At 38.1% G+C, this 13,575-nt stretch overlaps 1 protein-coding gene across 14 annotated transcripts in view; it reads right to left on the bottom strand.

The window, feature by feature from the left end:
- KDM6A (lysine demethylase 6A) overlaps positions 1-13,575 on the bottom strand; it is a 151,347-nt gene that overhangs the window by 21,600 nt on the left and 116,172 nt on the right. For all 14 annotated transcript variants that reach the window (XR_003544672.2, XR_003544675.2, XR_003544673.2 and 11 more), the window contains one exon: positions 371-500. Coding sequence is in view for 7 of the 14 variants with exons in the window: in XM_027742044.2 (XP_027597845.1) it covers positions 371-500 (130 nt within the window). In the remaining 7 variants the exon portion in view is untranslated. The remainder of the gene's footprint in view (positions 1-370; positions 501-13,575) is intronic.

Raw genomic sequence — 13,575 nt, 5'->3', positions numbered from 1 at the left:
CATTTATACATAAGCTGTCACTTGCAAAAAACTGTACATACATATTTGAAATACTGTGCATTGTATCTAATGAACTGTTCTGCTTATTCTGCCAACATTTTGAGTATTAAAAATAAATAAAAAAACGTCTGAAGCGTTTTGTTCCTTGTTTACTGAAATTCTTACTTTACAAGTACTTTAAGAGTCAAACTGTCTCAAAATTTTCTTTAAGGTTAGCATTTTTCCTTCTTATATACTAGTCTGGAGAGCACTGTAATTAGAACCCAGTGATGAATAGTGCATCTTTAAAATAATTACATTACATAATTCAGATATCCAAACAATTACAAAAGACAGGCAGCAATACACTTCTGCCACTTGATTTACTTACATAAATACTAGGTGTAGGTGGATTCAGCTTGTCCTTTGGCAAGGGAGGGTATGGTGGAGGTGGTGGTCGTGGAGGTGGGCATTTATCCAATAGAATACTACTGTTAGATAAGCCATTTTTACCCAGATTCCTAAAAGGAAAGAAGAGCTGCCTCTGTCAATGCTTGACAAATAAAATAAATACATATTGGTGTAATCCCCTATGCAAAATAACGTTGTATAAGGAGAAACTGTAACTTAAGATGCAAATAAAGCCCATATATTTTAATCAAGAACTTTCAGTGTATAATTTGCTATTATTCAAAATTATTCCCACTTTGCCTGCCAAATCGAAGACAGCACCACTATTACTTAGAAATACAGCCATTTTAAATACAAGCAAGTGACAAAATTTAACAGAAAAAGCAGGTTTCAACTAGAAATGGAGAAGAACCTTATCAGGTGGATGATCATTTCACAGGAGCTGAGGAAACGCAGTCCGGTGCTGAGCACTGTGGCAGAGCAAAAGTCAGAAAATGACAATGTCTCAGCCAAAAAACCCCTGCTGAGTCACAAAACCCAACTACAACTACAGATGCTGAATGAACCACCACCTACCCCTCCCTGATTTACAGGTCTTGGAGCCAAAAGGAGCCATTGCTGCATAATCCATTTTTTTGAGCAAGAGAGGAAATGCCCCATCCCGAGTTTGTTTGTCACCATCCCTGTGGGTAACTTCAGTGAGAACCTCACTGCTTGTATTTCCAGCCTTTCACTGGATATTTCCAAGTATGGATAACCCACTGTATGTCTAACTTTTTCTAGAACAGATGACCTGAAAAATCTCATTCTAAGTTTAGCCTGTAGTCAATACCCAGTTACCATCACCAGGAAAGTATTTTTTTGATAAAACCACCCCTTACATTTTTGTTAAAAATGACTCAACTACTTCAAAACTCTTCCAACAAGATACCATCCAAATCCTTCTTCCAATCTCACTTGATTCACTAACGTGTTGCTACATCCCACAAAATGGGATGTTTCCAATGCATAATTTGATCACGTTTTTATAAAACTCACTGGCTACAACAAGAAAGTTGTTCTGGTAACAACAGTCTTCAGCAGAAAACACAGCTGACTTCTATTAGACAGAACTCCCAGCAATGGAGTTTGTCTGTAAAACAGAACCTGTGATGCTGCACTGAGAAACACCGCAGAGCTGGATGCTGGCATACGAGAGCTTAAAATTAAGTTATACCACAAACCACAAGTAAGGTGGACTTGAGGGTTGAGATCAGATCAGACTGATTGTTATGACAAACGCTTTAAAGAAAACGGGAAAACATCTCCTGTACCCCAGGCTGCAGCAAAGTATCCTGAAAAAGGTGGCCATCATGACAAACCAAGTCAGCCATTCAGTTCAGAACATGTGCCGGCTTTGCACCTCTGACACTACTCTCCTCTGACAGAAGGTCAGAGCAATACAGAGACATAATTAACAACCTCTCCAAAGCACATTTGCCAAAATACCACACAGTTTACTCCTTGTGACAGGTGAGTCTAAAGCCAGAATAGATTGGAATTTCAAAGGGAGTGAAAGAATGATGCAGAAGCTTTGATTAGGCACCATCCAACATGGCAAAAAAAAAAAATCACTGACCAGTGCTTAATGTCTGATGGAGTTATTGCAAACACCCCATTGTCCCCAAACACACAAATACCCTCCAACAAACCAAACCAAAAACAGAACCCCAAAATAACATGGCAATATAAAATCACTACCTCATAGAAATTTTTTGACCACAGTTGCATTAACCTGAGATTCAGACCATCTATACAAAGTGAAATTATAATCTAAATAGCAGATATTAGAAGTTACTATAACCTCTGCATTACCAAACTGAAAAAGTAAAACTAAAAAAAAGCAAATGCATAGTATTAAAAATAGAAGAGAACTTGGACAAAATTCAGTTTGCATTGATAAACAGTTCACAGGCAATTTCTCAGGCAGTGAAGATGAGAAACACCGAACTTGAAGAAAAAGATACATTGCTCAGAACTAGTGTGACTTCAGCTACTGAAGTCACAGCAAGGTGGTCACCTCAGCGAAAGCTCAGTAAAGCCACAGTGGGGTCTTCAGGGAAGGGGGGCAACAGAGAGAGGAGAAACTTCTATACACTTAGAGAAACCATGTCTGAAAAGGCAAAGGAGATAGAGAACAATACAGAGGAAAAGATCAGATGAAAAAAGGTTATCTCATAAAGTCAACATTTGAAGCTGATATTACCAATTCCACGTTATAATTTCCTATTAAGTTATTAAAACCCTCTGTAGAAATTTTAAGAGAGGAAAGAGGACAAAGAAAAGCAAAGCTGAGATAGCAAAACATTCATAATTCAAGTGACACAGGAAACAGATGGGCAGAATATTTAAAGTTGTCTTTAACAGACCAGCTTCACTCTATCATCTTTTTTTTTTAAACTATGAATCAGAATAACTTACTATTAATAACAATGCAAGAGAGCTATTAAAGAATAATTCTGTAATTGATAGTATGCCAAACAGAGCAATAGAAATTATAAAAAACACTACAGAAGTACTAAAAATATTTGCTACCAGCATCTGAAACATGTGAGTAACCACTGCCAGCCTCCACCTCTGGAAATACAAGAATTATGGTCAGTGCAAGGAAAGTGAAAGACCTTTTCTGACCACAGAGACTGTGATGAAAATCTCACAAATCTCAGTTTCGAGAATGTAGTTTCGGAGGATTTCAATAGTGGTGAGAGGATTTCAGAGTGGCTGAAAGAGGCAACAGATGCACTGCTCAAGACAAAACAGGCCCCATAAAGAAACTGGATACCCAGTCACCTACAACACTGTCATGGAGGAATGAAGAGAAGGACAGGCTTCATTCATTTTAATTGACTTTCCACAGGAAACTGGCTTGTCACGGACTATGAGGGCAGGAGAACACCCTTCACTCCCACAGTGGGAACAGAAGGCAGAAGCAGCTGTCAAGCTCAGAAGTGCAGCCTGTCCTGAGCCACAGCTGCAGCTACTCAGTCCAGGGCAAGTTACTTGATGGGTGAAAGCAACTCAAAGGCTTCATCCTGAGGACCAAACTCACACTGCCCACACTTAGGAGCAACATCAGCCACCATGGATGAAACAGGTACCTCGATTTCACAGAATCAATTAGGCTGGAAAAGACCTCTGAGATCATCCAGTCCAACCTGTGACCGAACCTTGTCAAGCAGACCATGGCACTGAGTGCCACATCCAGTCTGTCCTTAAACCCCTCCAGGGACAGTGACTCCATCACCTCCCTGGGCAGCCCACTCCAATGTCTAATCACCTTTTCTGTGAAGAAATTCTTCCTAATGTCCAATCTAAGCCCCCCGGCACAGTTTAAGACTATGTCCTCTTTTTCCTATCGCTGGTTGCTTGGGATTATTTCATGTCATCATTGATCTCTTGAATAATCAATTATCACATTCATTAAAACACCTCTTTTTTCCTATTCTACTGCTTTCTAGGATACATTCCCACACCTTCTATAAAAACCAGATTACAGCCTTCAATCTCAGAGAAAAACTTTCCCTCTGGCTGTACCAAGACACACAGGTGACCAGGAGAACAGGTGTGACACAGTTTGTTTCACAACAGTCACCTCCCCTTCATCACACAGCACCCACTCCCCAGCCTGTGCTTTTAGCAAAGAGCAGCACAAATAACTTAACAATATCTAGGGATATCCTGACAAATGGAGGCTGATGGCTTAACCTGAGATGAAGCCTTCATCCACCTACCACATTCCTTCCCTCGAGTTCACTATTGCCACGGCAGCTTGTTATGCAGGCAGGATGTCCCTGCCCCACAGGAAGGTAGACTCCAGCTCCAGCCTTAGAGACTCCCCTGCTGGAACTCTACACCACTATTAAAAACTAAATAAAACAAGACCAAAATCTGATCTCAGGGCAGTATCACTGAACCATTTAGAATCACATGAAGCTTATCAGGTAGTTGCTAAACACTTCTTAGGTGCTGTATCGGTTTTGTGTCATCCCAGCTGACTAAAAAAATTATATAATGCAACTTTAAAGCTACTTGTGTTACAAAGCTGAACCAATTTTAACTCTATTTTATTACCAAAACTCTCAACTACATCAAGAATAATTCAAGTTTACATGATCAAACCTATCTTCTCAGAACCAAGAATAATTATCATTAATTACCATCCTTTAAATTTATTAAATTAATTACCTCAATAGTTTTATTATTTCACTCAAGCCTAATGTCAGACTGAGAAAATTATGTCTATTTCTCAGAAAGTAGTTCCATAGTGCTCTTCAAGTCCTCTGGAACCTTTCCTGTTTTCCAAGAACTGTATTAAAAAAAAATCATCATGAAGGATAAACAATCCTCTGGCCTACCCTTTCAGAGCTCTTGGATGTATGTTATCTGGGCCTCTGGCTTAAAAATGCCAGATTTAAGTATAACTACTGTTTAACCTTCTCCTTGAACATTGTGAAAACAGGGAGTGTGTTATTGTACATCTCATGATGTGAACGTTTTATCTGCCTTTTTCCCAAGTACAGAACAAAAATGTTTACTGAATCCTCTTGGCCTCTACAGACAGTTCTAAAAGTTCTGTGCAGTCATTAAGGTTGGTATTTTTTTGTGTTTCTTCTTTTTCATTCTTGTCTACGGTTTTTCCTCTTCCAAATGTAATTTCTGTTTTTTCTAGAACTCTTAGCTTCAGTACTTCTGAAAATATTTGCCCTTTTTTGTTTTCCATTGGGAGATTATGACTTTTTGATGATAATGAAAAGCTCCTGAACAATTTCCAGTTATCCATACATTTGGATTTTAGGTGTAATTTACAGATCAAAACAGACTAAGTTACAATTATTTGCACTTAAGCAGTTATTTTTGTTGTGAAGGCAGTTTAAGTGAATTATTATTTGAGGATTAGCTGTATGAGAATTACAAGGTTTTACCGCTCAAGAGATTATAGTTATTCTGAAGAACAAAATTAATACCCTCTCTTCTCCCAATAAAAATCACATTTAAAATGAATACAAGGAACTGTGGATTTATTTGATGCTCTATCTCAATTCTATCAGAATAAATTAATCTACAAATAAGAACGAACAAGACATTTTTAAAATGTGCCTGCAGAAGGAATCAGCTGTAGCACTGGGATGCACAGCACTTACTCAACCCAGTCCTGATTCAAAACAGAAATACCCACCCTTCACAATTAACAGATACAATCAGTTGCTTTCATGCCATGAGTTATTACAAAACCACAGAGGAACGTCTGTCAACCCCCGTCTCTCTGGAAGGAGGTGGTTACACACAACACCCAACTTGGGCTTTCCAAGCTCAACCTCCCCAAGCTCCTTCTGTAGCCAGGAGAGAGAGGCAGAGGAGCTCTCAAAGGGCAATACAGAACTCAAGTCAGGCTTACATTATGCTTAAATGCAAGTAATACCAGATAATTAATTATACAACCTGTTTATCATGCAGTTCTCTACCCCAGCCTTTCACAACCAGGTACTAAGCTGGCAATACTCCCGGAGATCTCTCGTTCTAAACCTACAGAAAACCCTACAATAGAATTGTGGATTTTCTCATTATGCAAATGTATTTCTAATTGGTTTTGAATTCTGTTCTGGTTTTGACCTCAATAGTACAGGTTGGCAGTGAATTTCATAGGTTAATTATATGTTATGTAAGAAGTAATGTTCCTTTTTTTTCTTTGCTTAATGACTTTTTACATCTTTCTATTTCATTTGCTAATCACCTTGCTCTTAGCCTGTAAGACAAACAGAATCACATTAATGACTTATGTAAGAAAAGCATTATAACAAGTGGCACCAAACATTTTCATACATTTGCCTTCCCCCCTAAACTATAAATCTTTCCTATGGTCTTTCACTCCCAGATAATTCCGCTTCCATCTGCAGATTTCTGTATTTGCCTCTTGAACAAAAAGTAATCTCTTATTCTAAGCAGGGTTTAGCTTGTGAAATCACAGTATTTCAAATTTTTTTCTTAAAACGTTTGCTACAGTAAAGTTCATGTGCCAGAAGTAACTGTGCCTTTAGAGCAACTGAGCAATTCTGCCCTGAAGCCAAAGAATCTTTTGCTTATAAAGAGAATTCTCAATAAAACAAGAACTGCTTTCCTTGTTTTTAAGAACAAAACATAAACTTAATCCAGCTCCCTAGCCACAAAACACTTCCCTCAGACTCTGGCTCTTTTCCTCTGGACCAAAGAGTTCTCAAATCAGTGAGTCCTGAGCTGGCTTCCCTGAGCTTAGTAGCCTCTTTCAATACACACTACCATCTAACCTACACCTCTCCTTTGCTTCCCCCAATTAAGCCAAATTAAAGCTTTCAAGTTCAAAATTGCTTCAGAGTTTTCAAATTAGTCTTTCCACGCATCACCACAAAAATGACAACAGCAACTTCCAGCTGACACCAAGTTGCCCCCTTACCCAGCTGGGCTCTTCAGAACTGTTTAAGGACCTCCTGCACAGATTTCTCTAAATCGTTATCAAACAGAAGTTTTGTTTGGGGCTTTGCCTGTTTTTTCAAGGCTGTGAAATAAATTAAGAAATTACGAGGAAAAAAAATAATAACAAAGACATTTCTTATGTCTTTTATAAGAAATGAAACAAGTCAACTCAGGAACTTCTCTACTTGCTTGAAGGAAGGACTTGACCTCAGCTTGGTTTTAGAAAGGATAACTGGCAGACTCTCCTAACCGAGATGGATACTGGATTTTTATCCCTCCTCCAGGATGGTAATTAGATGAAACACTGAGCAAGAAATCAGCTGGTTTCACTTCAGTAGAAATAAACAGCTCAAGTGTTAAATCTCAAGTCTTGTGATAATGTTTCATTAATTCTCCTTTCAGAAGGATTGCTCACAGGGAAAAGATACTTACATCTCTAAGAGCACAGAAAAGAGCCCTTGATAACAGTCTCTTTAAGGAAACCTGATACACAACCAGACAAAGCAGCACACTCTTCTTCTTTTCCCCATGTATTAACCATCAGCTTTTCTAATAACAAACTCAGAGCAATTATTCTTAGCATATTTTTTTATTTTAATTTCACGGTTTTCACTTATTCTCAAAAATTACTTGGGTTTGTGTTTGTTTCTTTTGTTTTTGTGTTTTTTTTTTGTAATGACGTCAACAGGAGATTTTTGTCTAGGAATCTCTGGAAGGATAATTAATTTAATAGTACACTCTTTTATCTGTTAATTTGTTCAGAGGCTTAAAGATATTTAGTTTACTATGTAAACAGTTTACCAAACATAGTAATTTAGTTGTTTTATAACCACCTTAAAATTTACTGTTGCAATCAGTTTTATTGGTAGGGAAGACTAACCAAATCACACTTACACTTCCCAGAATCACCTCCTCAATTCCTTTTCATCCTTACACTCCAACAGCAGTTTAAGGAGATGAGCACATTTGCCACCCTACTGTTCTCCAAAACAGCATCTTAATGAGATTTGCATATTCGAGTGAATGCAGCTCAGCTCCTGCATTTCTCAATTCCTTGTGGCTTTTCACTGACATTGTCTGGCCCTTCAAGGGAAGCTCCTTGTAGAAGTACCAATTGCTACGCCAGCACCCTACGCCTGACCCCTTCTCAGCCTCCTGAACAACCTCATTTCACCCCGGGAACAGAATAGGGCTCTGTTAAATATCTCCTCAACATTCTCGCCGAGGAAGACGGATATAAAGAAACTTTTCAGCCTCTGCAATTATCTTGCCCTACTTAAGTGCTCACTTTAGTCTTTGGCAAAACAAAACATTTACCAAGTGTCTTTCCACAGACCAGACAACCCATTCACACCTAATAAAAGGACAACGAAATGGAGTTTTCTATTTGGCACGTGTTTTGCATTTTATGATACAAAGCACCTCGTTTCACCTAATGGCTTCACTTGAGCAGCTTTTATTAAGACAACACTTGTTTACATAAAGCAAAATTACAGTCTCCCAGCATTTATTTTTGCCTAATTCCAATTTTATTTTATACTTCGCTATCTCTGATGCTTCTTTGTTCTTAAGCAACACACAAAATCCAAGCAACACTAAGAGGTCAGTTTTTGGTGGAGCATTACCACGTTGCTTCCTGATAAAATCCCTCCTGTGAGATGAGGAACTTCATTATCCTGCACTTCACTATCCTGCAGTAGGTCAATTGTAGTCAATCGACTCTTGTGCATTACTTAATCCCAAACTGCTGCTAATTCCAAGTCTTTTGTGCTCTAAGCACAAATAAACCTGACGGGTCTGAAAGATGCAAAAAATGGCTTCTCTTAGACAAGACTTTTTTTAAACCCGTAAGCACTTGATGAAAAAGATTATTTACCAAGTAGATTTCTGAGGAGGCGACTTAAAAGTACCATAAACACTCTGGTTTTGAAGTAAGCATACAGTAAACAGAGCCAAATGCAGAATAATGAGGAGGAAAACAAAAATGATTAATCTGGTGCTCCAGTTATAAAAAAAACAAGTCCCATCCACCTGTTCCTACCTGTCAAAATGTCTGCTTTCCCCTAGAGAATACCATCAAGACAACAGCACAACACATTGTACCAAGTAACTATTGTCAGACAGCAAGAAGAATAAGACAGAAGATAACAGAATATAATTATCCACATAGGAGATGAAGCCAGAGTGTCTTTCTGAACATATCAAATAAAATAAGGGTGTGTATGTAACAACTGACATATACCAACACATATACAGTGTAGCTGTACATAATTATGGATATTGTACTGTATTATGTACACTGTACATATGTACACTGTACACTGTACATAATACAGTGTAGCTCCAATATATAAAAACTAATACTTCAGGACAACTCCCCTCTCCTCGTGCATGAAGTTTATTCTAGTACAGGTGTTTGGGGGGTTGTCTTTATTTTTTTCCTTTAAAGGAAAAAAGAAAACAAATAGTTATTTTTCAGGTTTTCTGCTCTGGATAGCTTTTCTTTAATTTTTACAGTAATTCTAAAAATCAACACTTTTGGTCACTAATTCACTTTAAAGCCTCAAGATACCACTTACAGAGAAAGCACCCAAATGTACCCAGTACTATGGGAACTACTTTCAATTCTTTGCTTTTGCATTACCTTACTCTGTGTTAAAAGAAAGGTTAACATGCAGTATTGAAGTTCATGATATATTAGTATATAAACTTCTTCTACTATGCATAAATGTCGACTTATTTTCCAAATGAACAGGGCTTTCTGTTCATTATCTTTCAATATTCTCCCTCCTAGACCTTTTTCCCTATGTGAATCATGCACACAACACCTATGACAACTCTGCTGCTCCAGAGCTGTCATGTGCATGCCTGTACATACTCAAACTCTACAAATATTAAAACAAAGCAAGGGCTAATCAGTACATGGTTGGAACAGCCTTATCCTCAAATTCCTGTATATAAACTGTCAGGTATATAAGAATGGCAGGGGAAAAATCCCCACTATTAATATATTATATAGTGTTTGTGTTATATAGTTATTATTTTTATTCATATGAAAAAAGCACGTAGACAGAAGCTTTCCCCTAACAGGAAACCAGCCCAGCACAGGTGAGTTACAGCAATAATGACCCCAACAGAATTTTCACATATGGGAAACTAGCTGCTGCCTTTACACTTCAAGCTTACACTAAAAATTAACCTTGTTGTTAGTCCCACAAAATTTCTCAGAATCTCTTGTTATTATCAGCAAACACATGCAGAGACTTTCCAGAAAGCATCATTTGACTAGGAGAGGTCCTGTCTCTAAACCTACAAAAGTAGTCCCAGCCCAGACTGAAGCATTTCTTGACCTCAGAGTTGCTAAAAAACCACAAGTCTCTCCTCCACTTTTACCACTGCTCACCCTTCCTTACTATCCACCTTCTAAGTCCTCTGCCTTGCTGAATGAAGGTGCAGACAGGCTGAAGAGGGAGCTCTCAATCTCTACTCAGTAAGAAAGAAACAAAGGAAAAAAGGCACATTTAACACTTTCTGAGCTGTCTGCAAACTACACAGGGCAAAATATTAGTTTACCTCCGTTGAAAAATTATGGTTATGTAAGCCTGGTAGAAAATAAGGACTATATGAATCCAAGTGAAACACCGTTATGAGCTTCCCTTTATCTTGGAAATTAGGTATCACTAGGAATACAACACCTCCATCAATGAGCACAAAAGCAACCACTTGTATTAAGATTTTTGTAGTAAAAATGCTCTACGTTTTCCTACTTACCACAAACTCCAGATCTCACCTATAAAAAGCTTGAAGACTAGTGTACTAAACCCATCAAAATGCAACATTTGAATAGAGGCCTCATTTTCCATTACTCTCCCAAAAAAGCTATGTGCCAATTATGAAGACAGATCAGCTTAAACTTCAAGAGAGAATTTAAAGTCTGTAACAGTTTGTTTTATTAAAGCCTGTAACAGTTTATTTTATGCCTACTTGCAATGCACTCATCCTAACACCACACATTGAAGCTATTTTTATACTTCTACCAGCAAGAACAAATATATGGTCCCAAATAAAAATTAAACAAAAAAAAAGCTGTTAAGCTGTTAATTTTTATGAATGTAATATGTGTAGAAGTGTCACCTGGAAATGAACATTACAATTAGACTTAATATTTGAAAGATGACAAATTAAGCTCCCTATTGATTATTTTTCTCTCTTTTAGCAAATTTATCTTTGTAACACATGGCTACAGATTGCTATAACATGGATCAGTATTAGTCATCAAATCCCACAACATTAGAAACTAGTAACTCTCAGTCACAGTAACAGATGCAGGTTTTTTTGAAGAATGGTATAAACATGCTTTTATATCATTTTTTAACATCAAAAAGAGTTATGCTCAAAACCGCCACACCTGCTACATAAAATACAGCGAACACATATATATATATCCCAAATCAAATATTTTGGAGTAAAATACACTGAGATGGGAAAAACTCCAACAAGAATTCCAACACAGAAAAATACAGATAACGTTTCAACTAAAAGAACTGTAAACAGAGTTCAGTATGGAAAACAGCAGAGTACAAGCCAAAATAACCACGTGCTTGTGATTAAAGGGACTTCAGTGAACTTTAAAGGCATCTTGGGCAACATTTTCACAAAAGGTGACAACTCTAAGACATGGCTACAGAAAGTATCGTGCTCCATTTCAATTTCTCAGCCTGTCTGGATTTCGAATATTTTTTTTTTTTGAGAAAGCAGGCAAATCTCTCAAAAGACTACCTAGAAAATCTAAGGACTTTAAGATAATTTACACAGAGGAGGTCGCTAAATGTGAACTTGAAAAGCTAATTACTGTCTCCCAGGCACCCTGCTAGCACATGACCAGAGATTTAGCTTCAGCAGTTTAAGATATTATTGCCCTCAGCCCACTCTCCTCCTCTGCCACAGGCCACTGGCTACTGCAAAGGTGGCTGAATTTGCTGCGTTTCTACACCACTGTAGCTTACAGTGTAACAATATCTTTGCCAGAAGTCACTGCTAAGAAATATTATCTGAATTTCTACAACTCAGCCTTCCATGCTCTGTGCCATCCAGCATCACCAGCAATGAAGACACCTGGGAAAACACCGTGTAATCCGTACAACCACACTGCAGTCACTGCCAGGTCTTCTAGTGGCTGTCCCCCCTTTTTGCCCTTATCTATTATGCATCTCATCCAAAAAGGTTCATGTTACTGACTGAAGACAAAAACCAACAGCAACACACCTGCTAATCAAGTGGAACATAAGATGGACCAAGACTTACAGCCCCGAAGAGTCAAAACTGTCTCACTGCAACGTGAGAGACTCACAACTCACTGCAGGACTGGGTTTCTAAAGCACAAACCACCACACAAAGAGCTCCTGTGCTCGAGCTGGAGATGCTGAAACCATCACTACCAAAAAAAGCCATCTCTGGTACAGAACTGAGGGACAAGCTGATACACCAGATGGCTGTGGGACCACTCAGAGGGACACCAACAGGCGGCAGAAATGGGCCAACAGGAATCACAGGAATTTCAGCAAAGGGAAATGCCGAGTTTGGACAATGCTCTGAGGCACATGGTGGGATTCTTGGGGTGTCCTGTGCAGGTCCAGGAGCTGGACTCGGTAATCCTGATGTGTGTCTTCTAACTCAGCATATTCTACGATTCTAAGTGCTGCAGCAGGGGAAGAATAACCCCATGCACCGGTACATAAGAAAACAAAGTTTTTTTAACTTTAGGGGTGACCCAATACTGGAACAGCTTGTCCACAGGCAGGCTATGGAGTCTCCATCCCTGGAAGTATTCAAAACCTGGCTGGACACAGTCCTGAGCAACCTGCTCTAGCTGGCCCTGCTGTGAGCTGGGAGGCTGGATGAGATGATCTCCAGACGTCCCTTGCTGGACCTCCCACCTCAAACTTCTGCGATTATTTATAAGTTTTGCAATGAGAACACTGATTTGTAATGACAGACTAAATCTGTATGACTTACTTGTATCAAGAAAAAGTATTTTTAAGAGCTTAATACCAGCACTGAACATGATTGATTTTTTTTAACATTCATAATTTTCAACATTGTTGCTGTTGTTCCTTATCTAAGCAGAAGTGCTTGTACTGCACTATAAAGTACATCTATATAACAAGTAAAAGAAAAAAAACCCAAACAATGTATTTTCCTTTTGTATGAGCTGTATCCAAGCTCCTTTACAGAAATTAAGCCTTAAACCCCATGAAAAAGATACATGTTCTGAAGCAACAAATTTATCTGACATGTACTGGTATCACGTCCCTATTTCAGAAGTCTTTCTTCTATAAGAAAACAATCATATAAAAGCTAGAAATAAAAACACATTAATGTAACCATTAGATGCAGGTATCAAAAACTTTTTTACAGTTTAACATAGACCTTTCAACCATATTCTCTATAGTAGCCAGAGTCTCACGAAAAAAATCCACAGGTTTTGAGAAGAAACTGAGGATTGTACAAACTGATGTTACAAAATATTTCAATATTCCAACTATTTTAAAGCTCTTAGGCTTTTAAAAGTCTGATATGTTGTGATTCTTTTAACTCAAAAACATTTTTATTAAGAGAGAGCTATTCTGGCCATCTGGTAATCTGTACATTAGATTCAATTTATCTGGAACAAGATTTCACAACTTTTCCACTCTGTTT

The sequence above is a fragment of the Pipra filicauda genome, unplaced genomic scaffold, assembly GCF_003945595.2.
Source record: "Pipra filicauda isolate LSUMZ 115617 unplaced genomic scaffold, ASM394559v2 scaffold18_size4552066_pilon, whole genome shotgun sequence".
In the NCBI taxonomy this organism is placed as follows: Eukaryota; Metazoa; Chordata; class Aves; order Passeriformes; family Pipridae; genus Pipra; species Pipra filicauda.
Note: the sequence above shows the minus strand (reverse complement) of the source record. Positions and strands in the feature narration are given on the sequence as shown.